The sequence below is a fragment of the Petaurus breviceps genome, unplaced genomic scaffold, assembly GCF_028583685.1.
Source record: "Petaurus breviceps papuanus isolate PSGF00001 unplaced genomic scaffold, PetGlider_PUasm1.0 174, whole genome shotgun sequence".
In the NCBI taxonomy this organism is placed as follows: domain Eukaryota; kingdom Metazoa; phylum Chordata; class Mammalia; order Diprotodontia; family Petauridae; genus Petaurus; species Petaurus breviceps.
In genome coordinates, this window is record NW_027185761.1 from 68,232,819 (window position 1) to 68,257,544 (window position 24,726).

The 24,726-nt window shown below is 45.7% G+C and overlaps 1 protein-coding gene across 1 annotated transcript in view; it reads right to left on the reverse strand.

The window, feature by feature from the left end:
• CACNA1D (calcium voltage-gated channel subunit alpha1 D) overlaps positions 1-24,726 on the reverse strand; it is a 368,515-nt gene that overhangs the window by 20,492 nt on the left and 323,297 nt on the right. Inside the window, exons 39-40 of the mRNA XM_069084375.1 lie at positions 24,170-24,271; positions 13,974-14,104 (exon numbers count right to left, since the gene is read on the reverse strand). Of these exons, the coding sequence (XP_068940476.1) occupies positions 13,974-14,104; positions 24,170-24,271 (233 nt within the window). The remainder of the gene's footprint in view (positions 1-13,973; positions 14,105-24,169; positions 24,272-24,726) is intronic.

Genomic DNA, 24,726 nt, shown 5'->3' on the forward strand with positions numbered 1-24,726 from the left:
TCTACAAGCAATTTGTGGTGGAAGAACTTAATTCTTCATTGTAATTTGTGATGCTAGACTCACAGAGGGCCTAATATATCTCCTGATGCCTTCAAAAGGCTGGTTCTGCAGTATTTTGGAATGTACTCTCAATGTCCACAGCAATGCAAAGCCAACTACTAATAAAGGAAAGATGCCAAGTACCACTGGGTGGGGGGGAGGGGGAAGGCAAGCATTCTTCACTGTCATAGAAATCCGGACCATCTTACTATTTCAAAGTATTTTTTTACAAAACCCTCATCTCACTGGATCTTTATAAGAACCCTGCAATGTAGGTGGACCAGCTATAACCCCCACTTTTCATCTGAGGAAACCAAGGTACAAGGGAGTGAAAGGGTTGGCCTTAACAGATAAGTGTCCAAACCAGGGCTTTTAGGTATCATTTTCATCATGCTGCTGCCTTCATCTGCCATAGTCTAGGACAGGGGTATATTCTAAGAATCATCTGAGAAATAACTTTCATACTGTAGGAGAAAAGCTCATTCATTAGTTCCTCATATCTTAGAATTCATTACCCTTTCAACAGGATTTTGGATGACTCTTACCTCAGCTCTATGAATGAAAAAGTTTTCAGTGCAAATTAATTTTAGAAGCTACATTCAGGGATAATGTTTAATCTACTCAAGAATAATATTGTACCTACAATGGATTCTTACCTATTCATGAAAGCAAATCCCCATCCATGGCAATAGTATAGCTAATAAATTTATGTATCTCTGAAAATATTGTATATTTTCAAATATTTACTAATTTAGAGAAGTCCTTCTTCCACTTGTTCAAAAGCAATGAAGTTCGGCTACATCACAAGTTAGCTCTGAATAGGCCCCATGGGACAATGTCTGAATGTTTCCCAGTTACCTCTGCAGCCTGAGTAGAAGGGGGCAGGAGAGGGAGCAGAAGGCAGTCTGTAGCATGGGCTTCTTTCTAAGTAACGAATATTGAAAAGATGAAGCTTCCGGTCCCTTGATTTAAAGGAGATCATGGCCAACAGACCCCTCCCTACCACTATCTACCCTCACAGAGGCAGAGCTATAGCTCCTAGGTTCTCCAGGTTCTCCAAGGCCACCTGTGATGGGGATCCCTGTCCCAGGTTATGGGAAACAAAGGCATCAATGGGATGAAAAGGAGTAAAAAAGAGCACAGGACAAAGAGGCCAGACCCCTAGAGTTCAAGTAGAGGAGGGTTATCTATACCAGAAATACCTCTCACCTTTGGAAATGGCCAATGCTTGGGTTGTCCAGAGCTTGCCCCCAATCTGGTACTCCCTGAAACATCAGAGCAAATCCCTCCAGTTTTCACCTTTTCTAGCACCAGGACATACAGGAAAGAGAAAAGATTTATCCAAGGAAAGATAGAAATGGTCACATAGAGCATTGAGACTTGCTCTCCAGCTAAATAATGTGGTTCTGGTCAGACCTGAGACAAGGCATTTGTGCAAACTGGTCAAGGTTTAAAAAGGACACCCTGGAGGTTTTGAGTCTTGACAGTAAAACAGGTGAATTCATAGTCACAGAGATTTAGAGCCGGAAGGGATGTCAGTAGCCATAGAGTCCAAGCCACACTTAAAGGGTCCCTGATACCTGGCTCTTTATGAAATACATTTCCATGCCATAGCATGCCCCGTGGCTGTCACTGCTGAAAGCTGCCCCTTGCTGTGCCCTCTGAAAGGTTCTCATGCAAGTGGCCACTTACCTTTCCTACCCCAGAGCACTAGTGCATGCCTTCATCTAAGTCATGAGGCCAGAATTATGTGTCAGGACTGACAAAATGTGCTTGGTAAGTAAAAATATCATCAGAAAGGAAAAATGGGGAATGACAGGATCATCTTTTTTTAAATTTTTTTGCACTAGTGCAATAGGAACTTTTTTTTCTTTTCCACTGTATAGGCCTCCTTTTCAACAAATGTTGAACATAACTCCTATCTTCAACAAGAAAAGGCTTCATACAACAAAAGCAGTATACAGTTAAATGAGCTAATTAGAAATCAGCTGATATTCACCAGTGCTCAGAGAAATATTGGCTGATGACCTGGGTATGCGGGAGTAGGCAGAGAGACATAGAGTTTCTTCAATATTGACTACATCCTGAAACCATGGACTTGGTCATTCTCATAGGAAAAGAGAATCTTCTTAGTTTAAACCATCTTTTCCTTTATAGGCTGTACAGGAGTATGCTAACAACCCATGCCCAGTGACACAGACCCTTCTGCTCCTGAACTAAAGCTGAGTTTTCTCCAACCACGTGTCCTTTGAGAGCAAAGGTCTGAGACAACCCTCACAATGGTCGTCTGGCCTGGGCTCCTGAGCACAGCCAAGGCTGTTCCCTAGAACACAACACGATTCAAAGGGAACAAGAACCTTTGGGTGTTTCCTTCAAACATCCTCTAAGTCTCATCTAGATGGCTGCCATTCTCTGCATGTTTTAACTAATGTATTTATTGACTTGGAAGGACCATGAAAAACAAGCCATGCATGTTAAGTAGAGTTCTGGGCGCTTTTTCTGGAGGCTCAGAAGAGCCTGGACCCGGATCAGGCAGGACTAAGCCAGTGTAGCCCTCTGAGTCTGAGGCAAGGACACGCCTCAGTTTCCCAGAGAGTAACGTTTCCTGCGGAGGGTGAATACACAGGGTGGTCTACAACTGACACGCGTGGCTTGGTGGTTCTTATCTGAGTTGAGGCACCAAACACCCAACAGGTGTGTGCCATGAAAAGGAGGCTTCATCATCACTCTGATGGAAGAATCCCAGCCCTACCACACTCAACAAGCTTCCCTGCTTTACCAAATACGCTGCCACACAAAGGTGCTACAGCCACTTCTCAAGTCCACTCACTTTCCTGGCAGAACTGCAGATCTACACCAAGCATGTCAAGGCCAAGGTACAGAAACAAAACCTATCATTCTGCCTGCCTCGTCGGTCATGACACCAAACCCCAAGTCTAGGGAGGAGGACGTCAGGTGAGGCCTGTTCCAGGTTATGGTTTCAGGCTGGCTATATGGGAAGGTGGTCACCATCAACTGCCTTAACCCTGTGGTGAGAATGAAATTACCTTCATTCAGGTAATTTCAATGGGAGTATTGAGGGCAGTAGGTAAATACTCTACTCCACTCTCCCTATTCTCTCGGCATATGCATCTGCTGCCCAACTGGCCTGATGGTTCTTTGGAAGACTGAAATTGCTTGGGGTGAGGATTGCTGTAGGGCACTGGTCCGAGCCTCGGGCTTACTTACCCCCTACACTGAGTGGCTGCTCTCCTTATCACACTTATCACACTTATCACTGCTTGGTCCTCCTCGGTGAACACCATCCTTCTCTGTAATGAAGCTTCCTGGAAGCCCAGAGCGGTCTCCCCTCAGGGCAGGACCAGCCTCAAGCTCCCCTGCCCCAAGTCCACACTTAGGATCCCTCTCTGCTTATCACACGTCAAGAATCACCCCAGCAAGCTTATCAGATGGGGTCCAGGAGGTCTGGGGAGTTAAGTTTTCCCTGCACCGTGCATACTCCTGCTTTTGAGATACAAAAGTTACATGATGCCAGCACCTGACCTGAACCTCAGTGTGGCACCTGGGCACATCAGCCTTACCATTCGATGCCAAATCCATTTCACTGTGCCTGGCAATCTGCTCATTATTACAAAGACGGAATGACCCAGGACTACACAACACTGCGAATTTCTCTTCTCCTTTGGCTGGAGGGGTGCTAAGCGACTAACCAGCCACCTCCACGTTAGGCAGAATTCTATGATTCTTAGAAATGGAAAAAGCACCTTTGTGGCGGCCCTCTGCTTATATCTTTATACCTCTTGGCTAATTCCTAAACCTAAAAAGGGGAGATGCTCCCTTACTTTGTGGATGACAATGGTTTAGAACAGAAAAAGGACTTAAATAAAAACAAAGATTTCTCAAAGTTCTGGTAGTAAACAGGCATACATTATTATTAGTCTATTCTTAATAATAAGCATTTATACTTTCAAAGTGCTTTACAATCAGTTAGCTATTCCTCACAACACCCCTGTGAGGTAGGTCAATATTATTGTTCCCATTTTACAGATGGGAAAAACTGAGGCACAGAGAGGTTAAATGTCTTGCCCAACATCAAGCAACAAATGAGTGCTAGAGCCGGGACTAGAACCCAGGTTTCTTGACTCCCCGATGTCCTTGAACCTAGACCACACGCCCCAAAGAGGCATCCACCTAAGTGGCTGAGCCTGGACTGAAAATGAACAATGCTAGATGGCGTTTATGCGTTGTGACATCATTTCCTATGGAAACATTAAGATGAAACCTGAGGTGTCGCCGTCATCTTTTTGGCGTGTGGGTATGTGCGCATGAGTGTTTGTGGGTACGACTTCGGTGCATCTGTGTTTCCTTCCCTTAAATAGTCCCCCTGGGGTCCGCACTGAATGCTAGCACTGGAGGATCCCAGATGAAAGGTAGATCATGGCAAAGAAGTCTACAAAAATAGCTTTGTCAGCTCAGGCCGGGGCGGCCTGCCAGTCCTCAGGAGTTCAAGCAAACTGGGCATGAAAGACTCGAGAATGTCGTCATCTGCCCATGCAAAGCAGACCCGTTTGGGATCGTGTGTGTGCGTGTGTGCGCGCGTGTGTGTGTGTGCGCGTGTATGTGTCTCTCTCTCTCCTTCCCCTTACTGGCCAGCTAGCTTCTGACACTGTGTTCCTTTTTCCTCAGGCCAGCTGCCCACCCCCGCCCCCTTTTCTCTTCTTTCCCTGGGTTTCTGCTCTGAAGGGCACATTCCTTTTTTCCTGGTGGCCGTGGCTCCCACAGACAGATGCTGCAGCGCCGTTCCCCACCTCCCGGATGAGTGGCTTTCTCGGAAGGGATCAGACTGTGGATGCGGGTGTTTTGTTTTGTTCCTGCGCTTCTCCTGAAATGCCGTTTCGGTAGCAATAAGGCCGCTTGAGCCAACTCCCTTTCAAGGCCTTAGCCACACATGCCTTCTGGCTAACGAGTGTGACGATGACGCTAAAGCATCCGTTCAAGCATCTGAAACAAACGAATCAGCCAGTGAAATCTCATCTTTTAGTATCTGTTCTCCTCTTAGAGAAAAAAAAATGACTGCTTTGTCTTTAGACGGGCCCATGCTTTCAAAAAAAAAAAAAGAAGAAAATAAAGACCCCTACATTGAAGTGCTAGGATGCCAGGCAGTAAAGGGCAGCCGGGTGCCACAGGGGTCCCATTTCCTGTCTGTCCTGAGCAAATGCGCCTCCTTCGGGAGACGTGATCAGGGTCTTCAGCTAGAGAGGCCTTTCAGGGAGAGGCACTGGCTTCTGAGGATGTCCCCAATGCTCCCTCTGCCTGCCTAGCTCGCCAAGGGCCAGCCACAGCGGAGATTCCATCACACAATCTAACTTTGTATAGGCAGCAGGAAGGGTCTCTGCTTGAAACCCAACTTCAAAACAACAGCCCAGTGGGGGTTCTCTCCTTAAGACAGCCTTTCTACTGCCTTGTGTGGGTAAGGGACAGACAGTGTCCTCAGATCCTGTGAGACAATACATCTTCTGCAGAAAGGAAATTCTTGGATAATGTAGAAAAATGCAACAATAACAAAAAGCCCAAAAAATCCCAGAGCCCAAAACCTCAACCCAAAAACCTTCACAAAAATCAAGCAAAACTTTTCAAGCTTTGATGAATCTGTGCTACTCCCTCCTCTTTTCTCATCCATGATTTACTAAACTAATTCACATGTGGATATTGCATTAATGTTCCTGTATGGCGGGCTTGATGGGGAGTATAAAATGACATCACTAATGCTGTGAAATGAACTGGACGTGGTTGAAGCGACAGCCAAGGGTCTTGATTGATGAGCTTATTGGCTCCCCAGGGAACCCAATGGACCACAAGTGCGGCAGCAATGGAGGCCAGGCAAAAGCAGAATAAGACTGAATGGCAAGTGGGAGGCGGGGACGGAACAAAGGCCCAAGTCATCCTCTCTCCTTTTTTCTTCTTGGTTCCAGGGACTTGAGAAAGGTGTTATTAACGGTGATGATGATGGTCATGATGGTGATGGTGATGGTGATGATGGGGAGGAGGAGGGTCAAAAACAATGGAAACTACACATTCATCCAGGTTCACAGATGATGCTGGGAGGCTGATCCAGGAGATTCTCACACTCCTCCTTTTCAAGGAGGAGGCAAAGGGGCAATGGGTCGGGGTAAAGACAAATTAGATGTATAGAACTGGGCTTAAGCTTTGCTGTGTGGTTCCCCCTCAGGAACCATCTAGCAAAGACTCGAGATCTATCCTGGAATGAGACTGAAACATTTTCAGACCAACCATGCCTATCGTCGGTCTATGCTGCATTCACACATGCACACGCGTCCACAGACACACGGTGCATGCCATCCCTCCCCCAGCATGCACAGGGCGAGCTTAGACTGCACCAATGGCATAAGCATTCATTCCCTGGGCATTGCCTGCTTCCAATGACCACTTCCCACCACACTTCACTGCTTTCTTCCTAGATGGGTGACTCAGAGCACAGCTTTCTTGCTCCCCTCTTGATTCTACCATGTTCTCTAACAGCTACTTCATGACCTCATAGTTGATCAAGTAATGGTGAAAAAATACCAACTCATGCTAATTAAATTCTAAATAACAAATAATATTTAAAGTCATTCCTTGAGCAGCAGAAGCCAAAACTAGAATATGATGTCAGTCTATATTTTGTTTCTTTTTTCATAAGGCAAAATATGTTTTCATCATTTATTTATATCATGGTCACAAGTGACTTTTGTGGCCTGTGGACATGACATAAATTACAGGCATATCCTTTTCTTTCTAGTGGAATTATTTTGATGAATAGCAAACAGTTCTTTTCTGTAACCTGAAAAGTGTAAAATATGCAAGGAAAAAAATATACCTAAATATAGTATGGAAATGTCTTTGGCCTATACCCTCTCCTCTGGTGCTAAGTCTACATGCTGTCCAAACTCAGGAAGCTTCCTGGCAGAATGTAATAAGTTCATCCAGTGTCTTCTTTTCAGTTTTGAAAAACCAGAATGACTTTGTTATCAGTGGGAATCAGCCATGATACCCTCAGAAAACAAGACAGACTCTTAATACTTTTAGAGCTTATTCAGAGAGGTGGGGTGTAATGGGTGTGGGGTCCAACAGGGCTAGTACTGGCCCCTCTTCAACACTAGCTATGAGCAAGCCATTTAAACTCTCCTGGCCTCCAATCCAATTCAACACACTTTTTAAATTGTCTCCTATATGAAAGGCACCAAATCAGGTACCAAGGCTACAAAGACAGGACCAAAAAAAAAGTCCTTGCCATCAAGAAGTCTACACTCTCCTTAGGGGATACCTCATGTAAAAAGGAAGTATATCTATCTAAGATAATCTGAGGAGAGTTTAAGCAGATCAAGAAAGGCTGCCCATAGGAACCAGCATACAACCTTCTCTGAAGGAGGTTAGGATTTCTACAAGGCAGAGATGAGGAGGGAGTGTATACTCAGCAAGGGGGCAGGAGAGGTGTGGAGAACAGTAAAGAAGCCAGTGTGGTGAGCACCTAGGATATTTGAACGGGGTGATTAATAGGCAATGCTTCGGAACAAGGAGGTTGGAGCCAGACTATAAAGGTCTTTAAAAACAAAGCTGAGGATAAGGTTAATTAAGGATTCCTGAGCAGGTGAGTGACACAGCTTGAAATTATGCTTTAAGAATATTACTTGGACAGCTATGGGGGTACTGAATTAGACCAAAGAGGGGCCAGAAGCCAATGAGAAAGCTGCTTCAATAGTCCAGATGGAAAATAAGTGAGGTTCTGAACTAAAGTGGTCACAAAAGGCACCACAGAGGGAGAATCCAAGAGACTTGATACCTCTTTGGTGTAGGGAACAAGGGGAAGGGAGGAGTCAGGGAGGAGTCTAAGGCTGTGGAAGGATGGTGGCACCCTCAATAGAAATAAGATGTGTGTGTGTGTGTGTGTGCTTGTGTGTGCATGCACACATAACAAGCTCCGTTTCAAACAAGCTCAGTTTGCAATGCATAAAAGACATCTAACTAGAGGTATCCAACAGGCATCTGAGAGTGTGCAACTGGAGCTTAGGAGAAAGAGTAGGTTTTGAACACTTGCTAGAAGAACCATCTCTGCACAGAAATGATCGCTGAACTCAGAGGAGCTGAGTCTATCTTTAGGAGAGGGTATTGAAAATAACTGTAGACAATATAAAATACTTGGGAATCTACTTGTCAAGACAAGCCCAGCAATCTTTAGGAGACGGTATCGAAAATAACTGTAGACAATCTAAAACACTTGGCAATCTACTTGCCAAGACAAGCCCAGCAACACGACCACAAAATACTTTTCACACAAATAAAAGTCAAATTTAAACAATTGGGAAAATATTAATTGTTCATGGGTAGGCCAAGCCAATATAATGAAAATGACAATTCCACCTAAATTAATCTAATTATTCAGTGCCATGCCAATCGAACTTTTAAAAAACATTTTATAGAGCTAGAAAAAATAATTTAAAAAATCCATCTGGAAAAACAGAAAGTCAAGGACATCAAGAGAATCAATGAAAAAAAAATGTGAAGGAAGGAGACCAGATCTCACACTGTATTATAAAATGGCAATTATCAAAACAATCTGGTATTGGCTAAGAAATTGAGTGCTGGTTCAGTGGAATAGATTAAGTACACATTATATTATAGTAAATGACCACAGTAATCTAGTATATGATAAAAACCAAAGAGTCAAGTTTTTGGAACAAAAACTCATTATTTGACCAAAACTGCTGGGAAAACTAGAAAATACTATGGCAGAAACTAGGTAGAGACCAACATCTAACACTGTATAACTAAGATAAGGTCAAAATGGGTGCATGATTTACATGTAAAGGGTGATATCATAAGCAAATCAGGAGAGCATGGAATGGTTTATTTGTCAGATACACGAATAAAGAAAAAATTTAGGACCAAAGAAAATATAAAGATCATTAAAAATGTAAAATAGATAAATTTTTATTATATAAAATTAAAATAGTCTTTGCCCAAACAAAACCCACGCAACCTAAATTTAAAGGAAAACAGAAACATGAGAAAAAAATTTTATAGAAAGTATCTCTAATAAAGTCTTCATTTCTTATATATATAAAGAACTGAGTTAAATTTATAAAAATACAATTCATTTCCAAATTGACAAATGGTCAAAGGTTATAAAGAGGCAGTTTTTCAGACAAAAAAAATCAAAGCCATCTAGTTATAAGAAATGCTAGAAATCACTATTGATTAGAGAAATGCAAATTAAAACAACTATGTGGTACTACCTCAAACCTATCAGATTGGCTAATATGATAACAAATGACAATGACAGATGTTGGAAAAGTGGGACACTAACCCACTGCTGGTGGAGCTGTGAGCTAATCCAGCCATTCTGGAGAGCAACTGGGAACTACAACCAAAGGGCTATAAAATGCTGCACACCCTTTGGTCCAGCAATGTCACTGCTAGCTCTATGTCCCGAAGACATAAAAAAGGAAAAATAACCTATTTGTACAAAAATATTTATAGCAGCTCTTTCTGTGGCACCTAAGAATCAGAAATCAAGGCATGGCTAGGTGGTGCAGCGAGTAAAGAGCCAGCCCTGGAGTCAGGAGGACCCGAGTTCGGTCCGGCCTCAGACACTTAATACCCACACCCACACACACACCCACACACACATACACACACACACACACACACACACACACACACAACTAGCTGCATAACCTTGGGCAAATTACTTAACCCCAATTGCCCTCCAAAAGGCAAAAAAAAAAAAAGAATCAGAAATCAAAGGCATTGGGGCAGCTAGGTAGCACAGTGAATAGAGCACCAGCCCTGGAGTCAGGAGAACCTGAGTTCAAATCCAACCTCCATACACTTAACACTAGCCATGTGACCTTGGATAAGTTGCTTAACCCCAATTGCCCTCAAAAAAAATTATATTAATAAAAAGAAAAAAGAAATTAAAGGGATTAAACAAGTTGTGGTATGTGACTGTGATGGAATATTATTGTGCTATAAGAAATGAGGAGCAGGATGGTTTCAGAAAAACCTGGACTTATATGAACTGATGCAAAGTGAAGTGAGCAGAACCAGGAGAACACTGTACACAGCAGAAGCAATATTGTACATGAATGACTTAGCTATTCTCAGCAATACAATGATCCAAGATAATCCCAAAGGACTAAAGATGAAGCATACTATCTGCCTCCAGAAAAAGAACTGCTATTGTTTAAATATAAACAGAAGCATGCTATTTTTCACTTTCTTTCCTTCATTCTTTTTCTTTTGAATCTTCTTGTACAAAATGACTAATGTGGAAATGTTTTACATGATTGAACATGTTATAACCAATATCTGATTGCCTACCATTTCAGAGAGGGTGGAGGAGAGAGAGGGATAGAATCTGGAACTTAAAACATTTTTTTTAAAAACTGTTTAACATGTAATTGGGAGAAAAATAAAATATAATAAAATTTTTAAAAGAGAGAGAGAGAAGGGGATCAAGGAGAGCATTTTTGGGAGACACTCGTGATTAGGGAGCAGAACATGGATAATGATTGATCCAAGGAGACTTAGAAGGAGCAGTCAGAGAGGTAGGAAGAGAACCAAGAAACAGAAGTGGCACAAAAACTCAGGGAGAAGAGAGCAACTAAAAGGAGGGACTGATCAGCAGCATCAAATGTTGCACAGAGGTCAAGAAAGACAAGGATACAGAAGAGGCCGGCAGATTTAACAGTTAATGACTCATGAGTAAACTTGGAAAAGGTAGCTTCAGTTGAGTAAGAGAGTCAGAAGTCAGGTTAGCAGGGGCTGAGAAAGGAACAGAAAGGGGAGAAATGTTGGTAATGTGTAAACTGCTTTATTTAGTAGTTTGGCTCAGAAAGGGAGGATCTGGAGGGAGACTGTTAGAAGACAGAGCTGGAGCAAGTAAAGGCTTTTTTAGGGATGAGGAGGAAGCCCTGAGCAGACAGGGAGAGACTGAAGTTTATAGGGAGGTAATTGAGATGGAGGGCACATGAGATCGAGGGGCTAACCTCAGGGATGGCATGAGAACTACTTCTTTGTCAGAGACTGGAGCAAAGAAGAAAGAATAGGGTATATGTGGTCTTGAGGCCAGGAGAGAAGAGGGGGTTTGAGAAGAAGGAAGGTCCTCTGCCTGCTGAGAGGGATAAGGAAGGTAAAAGTATGGGAAGGGTAAGGAGAGAAGAGAAGGTTTGGAATAGCCACTCTGGGGAGTTCAAGTACTGAGAGCATCCTGAAAGGAAGAATAAAAGTAACAGAGACACCTCAATAGAGTAAACTAAAAAGTCTGCCCAGGACCTGGGCAGCTCTGCTACATAACTTGCATAAGCAGGTGTAGAGAAGGCACACGGTGGGAATGACGGAGGCCTGAGGCTGGCACAAAGCACGTGAGAACTGAGGGTGCATGGGTTAAGCCTCAGTTCCCTCCTCTTGCCCGTTTGCATCTTTAACCCCAGTGCTAGGCACAGGGCAGTCACACAGTAGATGGTGTGGTGACTAGATGTGGATAATGCCTCTGTGACAGGGCTGTGATGAAGGCTCCCCAGTGACATAAATGGTGTAGAAGGCTCACAAAGCGCTACATCCATGCCAGCTGTTGTTAACATCACACCTTCTTTGAAGGTCTGTCACTTTCTGGGCCAGGCATCTGGACTAAAGAACCAAAGTCACCTCCAAAGGCCCTGCTGCGTCCGGCGATCTCACCGCTCTGCCCCTTGTCTGAGCCGCCTCGGCTTGGGCCGTTTCACAAGGCCCATGAGCAGGGAAGCTCCCGCTCTCGCTGCCTCCCTCAATCCAGGACAGAAGCGCTTTCCTGTCCGGCTGAGCTGAGGAACAGCAAATCCCCACAAGACAGGTGCTCAATTTCTATTATTTCTACAGGGAAATATGTAAGTTTGTTGATATTTGCCAAGTTCCTAATGAGAACACTGAAAAAGTATGTAGTTAGGCCTGTGATTAAACAACAAGATTAATGGAAGACTTTTTTTTTCCGCTTCTTTTTCTGATGGGTAAAAACCACAGACTGGATCCTTCGGTCAAGTTCCAAACATCGTTCTTACCTCATCTTCCCTCAGTTTTGAGTGCCCTGACAGTTGTCCAGACTCTCTGTGGCCCGTGTCCCTGGGTCTCCTCTATCCCTTCGCCTGGCCTTCCACGAGCCCCTCCCAGAGCCTCCATGGGAGCAGAAGGCCTGGGGTAATCACCTCACACCTCCCCCTTCTCAGCCCCCTTTTCTGTGACAGCTTCCTTCGTTAGACTGGGAGCTCCTTGAGGTCAGTGATTGTCTTTAGCCTATCTTTGCATACCAACTGCCAAGCCCAGTGTCTGGACCAGAAAAGGTACTCAATTCAGGTTACTGACTGACTGTCGTTCTCAGAAAGCAGTGTGGTGTGTACAAAAAAAATTCGGAGAACCAGGGTTACAATCCTGCCTCTTTCACTCATTATTGGTGTGACCTTGCACAGATCCTAAATGAGGATGATGGACTACATGTCCCAGAACGCCCCTCCAAGCTCTAAAACGCTAACCCTGGGGTCCTATGGAGTCCGTGTGTTCTCTCCCCTTGGGCTGAGGTGGGGAGGAATGAGGGAGCAGGCCCCTCTACAAGAGACACAAGATTACTAGTGATAATTCCATAGAGTTAGGTCAAGGCTATATCAAAGGAGGATTGTGATTCACTGGTGAACACATTAGAGAAGGAAACATTTAGGGCTTTTTGTATTTCAAGATTCAGCTGAATTAAATTTTCTTCCCTCTTAGGGAATCTTCAACCTACCTTTACCCAACAGAAACAACTGAGCAGTCACACTCTTATACACACCCACACCCACACACTCACTCTCCTCTTTCTCTCTCTAAAAGCAAAAACAAAAGAGAACTCCAGGCATTTTCTCCAGGAGGAATCTAAATTCCTTAAAGATTATCAGTATTATCCAAGAAGCTAAACATTGCCCCAAAAGTGTTGTGAAAAATTCATGAGTGAATAAAACAGAGATGAAACGCTTCATTGCATCTGTTACCTTCCAAAGAACAGCCAGCTTCTCTCATTACTGAGGATGAGACAGGCTGCGAGTTAGCTGGACAACACCTGCCAGCCTGGCATCAGAAGCAGAAGCAGAAAGGTGTTCTCCCTGGTGCCAGCTCTGCCTCCCTCTCCCTCTTCTCTCTTCTGCCTGTCTGCCCAATGTTCATGCCTGACGTTTACCCAACAATCCTGATGAGGGTTGTACTGAGCCCCCTCCATGGGCAGGGAGCCAGAGGAGTGCCAGGATACTGTGAAACACACACACTCCTTGGGGACTCTGGGCCCACACTTGAGCCACAGCACCACTGCCAGCCTCAGTTCCATCCAGATGGGGCATACACAGACAGAGAGACACACACACAGAATACACACAGAGAGGTGATGGATGTTACTGGAATGTACCATAAACCAAACAAACAAATAAAAGGAAAAACACCTAGTTGGATTCAGAGCTGACTTTCCGGCAGCCACTGTGAGCCCCTGGTGGTGGCCACCTATCTGGGAGAAAGCTCTCTTGTAGAAGCGCCAAGGCAGCAGAATGGAAGGGCAGCTCCCCCCCACTGCCCATGCCTCTGCCCCTCCCGAGACATTCTCATGACAGCTTAATGAGAGCTTATGGACTGGTCTCCCGCAGCTGCAGTGAGCTTGTGGACCGTGCAGCTGGGATGACCACAAGCAGCCAAGGAAGAGAACGGCGCCACTTACCTCAGTGCCCTGATGGCTATCCCTGGACCGTGGCAGTGTCCATCCACTCAGTATCTCAGTTTAAACAAAGTCCCGGAGGCATTGCTGATCGTGAACGGTCAGCTACCTGGTGCTTCGAAGAAGCTTGCAAAGTGGTTAGTGGGAAAAGGGGGAAAAAAAGCCAATTCACCTGTAGAGCAATCGTGGTGTTCTTCGCAGGGTACTTTCCCACCAGGCCTTGTTCTTTGCGTTTCTTGAATTTCCTAAAGTAGTCCTGTATCAGGAAAGTGGCATAGAACTTCCCCACGGTTACCTCATCATCTAGATGGACAGACCAGACAGAGCTCTCCCGAGTCAGCACATGTGGACCAAAAGCCTCAACACGCACACCTGGCTGAGGGGCAATGGGGGGCCGGGGCCTGAGCACCCCCCCCTGGGCCCTAACTAGCATCAAGCGGCTCAGCAAAGCAGTTGGGGTCCAAGTGAGAGTCATTTCAGTGAACGAGCAGGAAACAGGAGATGTGTATGGCATCAACAGAGGCAGCATATTAGTAAAACTATGAGATGCTGTCTGGGTTATTTTTTTAAAGTAAAAAATAAAAGGGAAAACAGAGGGGGGCCAGCGGGCCACGTTTTCACCGAGACACACGGGGATTTACGTGTGTAATTACGGAGAACCTTGGCCGCAATTACCCACCCAAATCTTGGTGCTGTGAGATGAAAGAGTGGGCACTGAGAGGTGGAGAGAAAGCTCTACAAATGGAGCTGGTTCAGCAAAGTGACTCTGAGGGATCCTGGCGCTAGGGCTGCTTCCTTCTGCCAATGACCTCCATGTTGGTCAGGCAGCGAGAGCTCCAGCTAGCCCAGAAATGGACTTTGGAATTGGGACTTGGCTGGCAACGTCGTAGGCGATGCATGAGGCAGAATGGAGCCTTGGCCTCCCACAGAGTAAAAGGACTGTGCCCCAAGGGCTTGACACTGGGGAAACTGAGAGTGGGTGAGGGCGGCCAAGAGACAACACTGGGCTTCAAATGTGAGTGGAAGGATGGGCATCATAAGGATAAACTGTGTGATGTGATACTGTGGACTGGTAGCCCCTGGAGGGCAGGGACTATTTTTCATTGTTGTAATAATATACATGATCCTAAATCATAGGGGGGAAGGAACATTTAGTCTCATGTTACAGATGAGGAAACTGAGTTTAAAGGCTTTGTCCGAGGTTGTGGAGGTGGTAAGCTTCAGAGGTGGGATCTTGGTCTAGGACACTGTATGTAGTAGATGGTTAATTTGGTTAAATTGAACTATTCATTTAAAATAGAAAAATAAACCTTGAGCCAGATCTATGGGAAGAGATAAATCCCAAAGGGAGAGAGCAAAGCATAGTGCAGAGATTGTTGAGATTGAAGTCAAAGTATCAGGGCTTGATTTGTCTTTTTGTCTTGTCTATTTGTCTTTGCCTTTTACCTATCTGTGTGCCCTGGGGTAGGCTGCCTCACCCAGTCTCTGGGCCTCACCTTCCTCTTCCATAAAAGAGGGGGTTGCACTAGTTGGCCTCCAAGGGCCTTTCCAGCTCTAAATTTATGAGCCTTGGAGGTTCTCCCATTACCTTACCAAGGTGGTAGGCACACCTGTGGTCAGTGGCCTGACTGATTCTGTAAAAAACCTGCTTCTATGTGACAGGCTGAGGTGTCCTGGAGACGCCTAACCTGGGTGCACACCACAACCGTGTTTGAAAAACAGGCAGGCATTCCGTCTTGGGGCTTGTTTCCTAGAAGCTGCAGCTTTGGTGGCCCTCACTCTGGAGCTGCCTCCAACCCTTAGGATTATCCTTGAAGGCCTTGTTTTTTTTTTTTTTGTTAAAAGCTTCTCCCTTGAGAAAAGGGGTTATGTGCATTCCTCAGCTGATCTGTGTCCCAGCTACAATCGGGGAGCAGAATGAAGTTTCTTCAAAGATAACTTCTCTGAATTCTTGTCAGCCTCATCTACCTCGGGGAAGCTTTCTGAACACAATCTGATGATACTATAAGCACAATGTTTATAGTACTGATAAAGGGGGTTTAAGATAAAAAGACCATCATGATCATGAATGTGGCCACTTGATTCACCCTTCCCCCCTTTCCTTCATCCTCATAGTAAGTACATACACAAAGCAACATTCTAGGACCTAAAGTCTAGGCCTTGGCTTGGAGGGTCCCAACCATCCCATCTGAAAGCTGACCCATAGGCTCAGCCTTAGGCTTCCTCTCCCTGTGACCACATGGCCCAGGCTGAGGCTGGAGCCCTCTGCCTAACCGTTTAGACATGCTCACCAACTGCTTCCTGGCCCAGGGAGCCTCCCCATGACCTGGGACAAGGCAGCAGCTCTTAGACATTTTTGAAAAGAGTAGAGCCAAAGTTCCCAATCTTTTCAGAGACCACCGATTAACTTCAAGAGAACTATCTGGTCTGAGCCCTATGCTCTTTGCAGAGGCTAGAATTTGACTCCTCAACGTGGTCCTGGGGGCAAGGGCAAGATGAATTTGCAGGACACTGTCAGATGGATGATTGCTGAGGCTCTTCTAGACAGAGTGGTCCAAAATCATAGTAGGGAACCAGGTTTTTCTTAGTAGAGTCAGGCTCCCAAGCAGCAAAACCCTGCCTGGATCTCTGGAAAGCAGAATTAAAAAATCATTCTCTTATGTCCAAATAGACAATGTGTGTAAATTACTGTGCAAGTTTTAAAGTGTTCTGTAAATGCCAGTGGTTATTATTGTATGGGCTTTTGCCATAGGAAGATGAGCACAAGGGTTGGCTAGACTTCAGCAGAAGTTTTTAAGAATAAAAAAACCAAAGCACTAGAGAGAAGGCAGAGAAAGTCAGGAAAGAGAAGCAAAGTTGTGGGGAGCAGAGGCCTGGCACTCTGTTCTCTCTCTGGAACTCCTGCTCCATTTGGTGGCATGGTTATTTGGGTCTCTGCCATCCCCTCTTTAGGATACTGTAAGCTCCCTTAGCATAGGAATCATGCTGTATTTATCTTGGTGTCTTCTCCAGTGCCTAGAATTGTGCTCTGTGCTGTCTGCTGAACAGAAGCAGAGATCTGGACATGGTAGAGAAGGAGGGAAAGAGGTCAGGTTTGGAGTCCAGGTCAACAGAAGTTTCTACTGATAAATCCCCTTCTAGATAAATGCCTTCTAGTTCCCCTTTTGGGCGAAAACGATCCAGGACAAGGAAGAGATAACAAGGCAGGGAGAGAATTTTTTATTGAACTTGTTTTCCTTTTGTAATAAAGAATTCTAGAATTCATTTAAGATCTCATCCCTGCTGTTCTATAACATGAAGAAATGGAAATGCACCTAAGGAAAAAAAATTACTAAACCAAGTCTACCCAGAAGAGTTCTTCAATGAAGGCAAAATAATTCTGAAGGCACGTGGGACCAATTTACAAGACTGAAAAACCACAGATGGTGTAACAGGGAAAAAAAATTACCTGAGAAGACAAACACCTGTCCACTTGTCTACCTTCCCAACTCTCTAAACTCTTTGGGAAAATTGTTTCCACACCCATCGAGGGCACACAATGGAAGTATCAGAAGGGAAGAAGCAGGCTTCCACAAAGGATTTTCTACAACAGTTTGCATCTTGACATTCACATAAGTGACTAACAAGTACAGTAAATAGGACAACTCACTGGGCAGAGAGGGAAGCAAAAAGAAGCTCTGGGACCATTTAAGGCCATTTCCCAAACACAATCCTGAGAGGGAAGTGTTACTATTTTCCCCCATTTTACAGATTTGGAAACTGAGGCAGGCAGTGGTTAAGTGACTTGCCCGGATTCACATAACTAGTAAGTATCAGAGGCTGGATTTGAACTCGGGTATTCCTGATTTCAGGCCCAGTGCTCTATTCATTATACTGGGCCTGGAGTCAGGAAGACCCAAATTCCCATCTGGTCTCTATCCAGTGTGTCCCCTAGCTGTATCTAGGGAACACAAAAAAGGCTAAGAAGCTCGGTACGGCCAGATGATGGGGCCCTCTGGATAGCCTCATTTACAGATATGGCCTGTTGGGCCCTCTGCTAAATAACCCCATCAGTGCACCTGGTGGGGGCAGACACAGCTGGGGTCAGCCCAGAACCCAAGGAGCAAGAAGGCAGTCTGGATTCCATGTGGGAAATGACGCTGGGGGTGAGGGAGTGACAGAAACTGAGACGTGGAGTCAGGAAGATCTGGGTTGGAATCTTGCCTCAAAGCCTGTGCATCAACTCTGGGCCTGCCAGGCCATCATGCAAGCACTCGGCCTGGGTGTCCTCATTCAGACAATGCCCTTCCTGGGGTCATGGGGCTGAGCACCAGAGCTCAGCATGTAAGCAGGCACCATTGCCATTATTGTCACTTCTTTTGCTTCAAGCTTGTGATTACATGGGTCCAGAGAAATCCCAGGAAAGAAACTCCCACTCCCAATGCAGTTTGTCATTTGCTCTACAACTTGTAATAGAGATGTGCCCTGGGCATGAAATGACAGCTAGAGGTGTGGGGGGTGGGATGTGAACTCAGATCTTTCTAGCATCAGGGTCTGCTCTCTCTACACTACACGATGCTGTCACTATTATGATAAATGCGAGCTTTTATGACTATTATTGTTATTAAAATGAGCCCAAGATACCAGATGTCTCCCTGACCCCAAACCCCACCTTTATCACACCCACATTCTTCTGGTGATATTCTCATGAAACACCAGTCTTCAAAAACAAAAACAAAGTTGTGGGTACTCAAAAGACAACAGAGATAAATAGTGGTTATAAGAAGGCCTGGGCATTATCAATTTGCAAGCACGCTGTGACCACACAGATATGCTGGAGATGAATGATCAGAAAAGGCGATAGGCTAGTTGTGCAGCAACAAGAGAGGATAAAAGGGGCCAGGCTCAGGCCCTCCCTGATAGTCACAAAATGCTCTATAAAGGACCGAGAGGAAGAAAGGACTTCGAAGCTCTGGGAAGATCCTCTGTCGAGACAAGAGTCACACAGGGAAGGTTGCAATCTGCACTAACGAAGAGAGTCCCTCATTTACAAGAGAAGCAGATCATGGAAGGATGTCTGAAATGTTGGGAAGGAACCTATTAATGTCGGTGATGTCAATGAGTCCAGAGAGTGCACCAAGGCCAGGAAGAAGGAACTTGTCTGCTCTGGGAGAGGCCTGTGGTCCCTTTTGCTTTCTGCAAGGGCAACCAGCAATGTAGAAGATGAGAAGCCAATCAATTTGTTTTTACATACATCCTAGTAGAACGGTCACAAACACTTCTTAAACACTTAATTAAATGCCAAACTCTGTGCTAAGTACCTGTGACCCTCTGCAACAATGACAAGGAAATTGCCCTGCAAATGGGCTGGTTCTGCCGGCTAGATGGAGCTCTCTGTCTCCATATATCCTGGTTTGGGAGAGATGATTGATGCTTTATTCACCACTAAACTCCATCTGTTCCAAATTTCATTGCTTCAGATGACTTGAGAAGTAAACACAGCCTTCCACTGCACATAGGACTTTGTGTCATTTTAATAATTATCCATTTAAGATCTAAGATAGTTTATATAAGCATTTTCACTGGTAACTTTGAATAGTATCCCAGCTAGAACTGTTTTCCCCTTTTCCACGACTGGTCTTTGTTTATTGCTGTGGTTTTAAAATATACAAAAATGGCTTTTTGAACTTTGAGACTGGGGAGGGGAGTGAGATATGTAACCAGATGCCACATAAAGTTACCAATCACTTTATGAAACTTAGGACAGGCCAATAAAGATGGGAGAGGAACAGTTGTAGCTATTGCTCAAACCAACAGACCTTCAATAGAACTAGAGTCCAAAGGGTCTGGGTGGAAAGAGCCTGGCTTGAAGCTCTCTCCAAAGCTGCCAACAATCTCGTTACTGGCAAGTCTAGTGGCCTTTTTGAAATCTTATTCTCTGCAGCCTTTGACACTGTCCTTCACCTTCCACTCAATCCATCCCTAACCCTGTTCTCCTTGGGCTTCTGCCGCTTGGTTCTTTATTCTCCTCCTACCTCTCTGACTGTTCTTCCCCAGTCTCTTGCTGGATCTGCAGCCAAGTAGTCGCTAACCATTGATGTCTCCCCAAGGCTATGGCCTGGACCTCTTCTCTGCTCCCTCCATACAATTTGGCTCAGCAATCTCATTAGTTCCCATAGATTTAACGACCATTTCTAAGCAGATGATTCTCAAATCTGCATCCAGCCTCAAGACTTGAATCTTAACCAGGATGTCCCATAGACACCTTAAATCCCAGATGTCCAAAACCACTCATTCTCTTCTCCTCTTCCTAATCTCATCATTTTACACATCTCTGATTCACTAATCCATTCACAATAGCAGTTTTTCCAGACCTTTCCATCCCTCCCCAAACCTCTCACCATTCTCTCCTCCTCTAGGGCTGAGATCTTGGCCTCATATTTCTCTGAAGAAATTGAAGCCATTCACTGAGAGTTCCCTCTTCCTCATCACTCAGGGGCCCCTCTCTCCTCCTCCCTCAGCCCTCTTCCTTAAAGAGAAAACCTCCGAAGCACACATACAGCCCCGGTCCATTCAGCCAAGTAGCCTCTATTGCTCCTCCCTTCCCAGTGATCTTCAGTTTCTCTCTGTCTATTGGCTGCTTCCCTCCTACCTACAAACATCCCCATGTTACAGCCACCGTCATCTGCCCATCCCCACTGGCTGTCATCTCCCCTTCTCTCCTCTTTTTGTGGCTAAACCTAAAAGGCCTTTTACAATCACAGGGCCTCCACAGCCTTTTCTCTTTCTCTCCCCTAGACTCTCTGCAGCCTGGTTTCTGACCTCATCATTTACCTAACACCAGTCTCTTCAGAGTCACAAGTGATTTCCTAACTGACGAAGCTGATGGCCTCTGCCAGCCTCTAACCTGTGTGGCCTCTCTTCAGTCTTCTCCTCTCTGGGTTCTCAGGACACCCCTGTTGCGTGGATCTCCCCCTAGCTATCTGACCAATCCTTCTCCATCTCCTTTGCTGGATTTCCATCCACCTCATACTCAGTAGCTGTGAGTGTCCCCCAGGGCTCTGCCCTGTGTCCTCCTTTCTCCCTCTGTGCCATCCCACTTGGCGATCTCATCACCTCCTATGGGTCAAATTGCCATCTCTATGCTGATGATTCTCAGATCCAGTCCTCACCTGTTTCCTAACCTTCAGTTTCACATCTTCCACTGCCTGCTGAGCATCTCACAATGGATCACCACAAACATCTTCAACTCACCCCATCTAAACCTGAATTTATCATCTTTTCATCCTCCCCTTAACTTTCCTCTTACTGGTGGGGGCACTACCTTCCCCACTGCCGGGCGTCCAGGCTCACGGTCAGGCATCATTCTCAGCTCTCACTGTCTCATTGCCCATATCCAATCTGCTGCCAAGTCTTGCTAACTCTACCTTCATAACATCTCTTGCACATGCCCCCTCATCTCCTCTGACACTGCCAACCAGTGGGTGGGCCCTGGTCTTTTCATTCCTGGATTCTTGCAGTAACCTGGTTGGAATCCCTGTCTCAAGTCTCTCCTCCCTCCAGTCCATTCTCCACTTGGGTATCAAAATGAGTGTCCTAAAGGACATGTCTGACTGCATCATTCCCCTACCCATTTAACTGCCATGGCTCCTTATTACCTCCAAAATCAAACATAAGATCATCTGTCTGGTGTTCAAAGTCATACCTGCTCCCCTAACCTTTCTAGTCTTGTTATACTTTACACCCCCCTACACACACACACACACACACACTTACTTTCAATCCAGTGACATGAACCTCCTTTCTGATCCATGAACAAGACACTCCATCTATAGGTTCTGGGCATTTTCTCTGACTGTCCCCTATGCTTCTCTCTCTCTCATCTCAGACTCCTAGCTTCCCTAGTTTCCTTCAAATCCCAAATAAAACCTCCCTTCTATAAGGAGGCATGCTTAACATATGACTTGCATGGCTATGTATTCTCTCAGGACAATCATGGAGCATTAGAAGAAGAGGAAATCACATGGCCCCAGAGATGGCCGAGAGAGAAGCCACTGGCCAAGATGGCTTCTCAGCTGATCTGGAAGACTGGCAAGATGGGTCTCAGCTGATCTGGAAGATCCCCTAGAGCTGCTTTCTCAAGGCCCCACAGCTCCCCCATCTTGATCCAAGACCTCTTTACTGCTCCTCCCCAAGTCTATCTGCTGCCATCTCAGGAACAATGTGGATCCCTTGAGGGCTGGGAGCCACAGGGGCTACTCTCCAGGAAATCAGCTGACGTCTTTGTAACCATATTCTCTCTGGTCAGGTCAGCAACCCTGCGCTCCACCTCTGTCTGTCTAAAGCTCTTTGGAAAGCAGAGCCAACATGGCTAGCTGGAGCTCAGGCACATTCTCACCTTCGATCTTCCTGAAGCACTTTAACTCTTATTTGGGGAGACAGCCTTCAGGGCAGAACAGAGACTTTCAGCATTCTTAACCTGGTCAGTAAGGAGTTAACCCTTGCGAGGCCCCTTCTGGGCAGACCATCTATAGTAGGGGGAACATCTGAAGTGTTTAGATGGCAAGCCAATTTTATGAGCTTTTTCTGCTCCTGTCAAGTTAAAGGAAGCAAGAAGCAAAGGGAGGCTTGTGTGAATTGCAACGTGCCCAGTGTGGAAGAAGTTTAATATGTGGGAAACAGTATTGGGAGGGTCCTTGTTGGAGTGTGGGCTGGGTGAGCCTGGGGCTGGGAGCAATGTCTGTGTGGGAGCCTTGCTGGCCATTCTGACGCATGCATCTGACAGCAGGAAACATGGTAGGGAATAAGCTGGCAAGAGATAACACTGATTCCATGCCACCACCCTAAAACAGAATTGCTTCAGAATATTCGGGAAGACTGAGACTTGAGAGGAACAGAGGCTGCAGAGAGAGCTTAAGCACATTGTTACACCCATTAAAAAGAGCGGTTCATCGAGGCCATGCGAGCACTCGGGGGAAGCAGAACGAAATAGAACGAAAACCAAGAAGGCCGTTTTAAATGTGCAGCATCAGTTCTGGGAAGAATCTGGGATTTTTAGGTTGAGATTTTTGCTTTGCTTCCCATTTTGGGGGGGCCGCCCTCCCCAACTCTAAGCTGGAGGCTGTGCCAGATATGAGTGGCTCCCTTCAAAGGCAGCTTCTGGCCAGCCTCACACAGGGGTGCAGAGTCGGCCAGTGTGTTAAGGAGGCCAAGATGGTCACCTTTTTAGAGGGTCTGGCTGGGCTGATGCCGAGTTGGCTTCCACACCTAAGCCTAACCCTCCTCAAAGCTTCTAGGCCAGCAACACTCTCAAAGTCAATTCAATTACAAAAAAACATTGGGGATGAGAGTGCATGGGGGCTCTCTGGGACAGCTAACGGGCTGATGAGGGGGAGACCCTGCAGCAAGAGACCCTGCACCTTTAAAACTGGAAAAAGCAGGTCAAAAATAACTACCTAGCTCTGAAATGGAAATTAAATGGAAGCATATCTTATATATGCATATATATACACACTCTATCCAATATAAATACATATGTATATATAAATATGAGAAAAGATCTGGTCAGTTATTGTAAGGCAAATACAAAAAATAAAGCGTGCCAGGTAGCTCTGTTTCTATTTGAGTCCTAAACTGAAGGGGATGATCTGTCTACAAATGGTAAGACATTCGCTCTTGGTGGGAACATTTACCAAAATACCATTTTAAATCCTGAAAGCAGTCTATCTTTTTCTAGAAGCAAAAGGGCAAACAGAAATACATTTTTCAGCTTCCTGAACAAAAGTGATGGCTGTTCCTTTGGAAAACTCTCTGTCTCTTCTCATTTCCCACGTCTCTAACCAAAATTTTCTCTCTCCATCCCCCCCCCCCATTCTCCCTCTGTATCCTCTTCTGCCTGTCTCATTGTCTATCTCTCCCTATCTCTCTCTTATTCTCTGTTTCCCTCTGTCTCTCTAGCTCTCTCTTCTTCTCTGTTTCTGTCTCTCTCCCTCCCCCACCTCCCTCTCCCTTATTCTTTCTCCCCCTCCATCTCTTATTCTCTGTTTCTCTCAGTCTTTCTCTTTCTCTCTCCCTCTCTGTCTAGCTATTTCTCTGATTCTCATTCTCTCTCTCATTAGCTCATCTGACAGAAAGAAAATTAGCTTTCCAGCTACCTGGTCTTCATTTTCTTTCCAGACCAGTGTCCCTTCCCTTTCCTCCCTGGCCAGAATGGCCATTACATTCCCCAAGACTGAAGGCCCCAGGGCACCCTTTGGAAGGCTGCTGTCCCTGACCTGTGGCTTTCATGTTAAGAATGGGACTCCTGGTGTTTTGCCAGCCCTGTCTTCCCGGTTACCATGATAATAAACACAGAGCTCAATCACACTGTGGAAAATTGATCACACTGACCGCCAGCGGGAGGGACAACTTGGTCAAGAAGCTTCATGCTAGTTTTCTTCCAGATTTTCTTGATGACTGCTCTCAGCTCCTCGTTGGCCTGTTCCAGGTTACCTGAAAGAAAACAAGACAACACCAAGCCCCAGCAAAGGTTGGCTCTTTATGGCGCCAGAAACCTGTGCCTCAGGAGTGAGGGGCAGGACTCCCTCCTCTGGTCCCCTCCCTTGGGCTCCTCTCCAGGCCAGCAGGGCGGCTGTCTCACACCTGCTCTGCTTTCAGTGCTCTCTACAAGGCCCCCTTTCTTCCTGAGTTCTCCCTTTCTCAGCCACCGCTTAAGCATCTACAAAGGCTCTCCACTGCTCCCAGGATAAGATCCAGACTCCTCCAACTCCTGCTCAGAGCCCGGCTCCCCCTTCCCATCACTATTCTCCAGTGAGGCCCATCTCCCGATTATCCCATGAATGTGCAGGATGCACCCCCACCTTGGTGCCTGGGACATAAGCTAGCAAACTCTTGCCCTCTCTGGCCTCATGCCTCATCCTCAGTGACTGGCCATGGCCCTCCTCTGG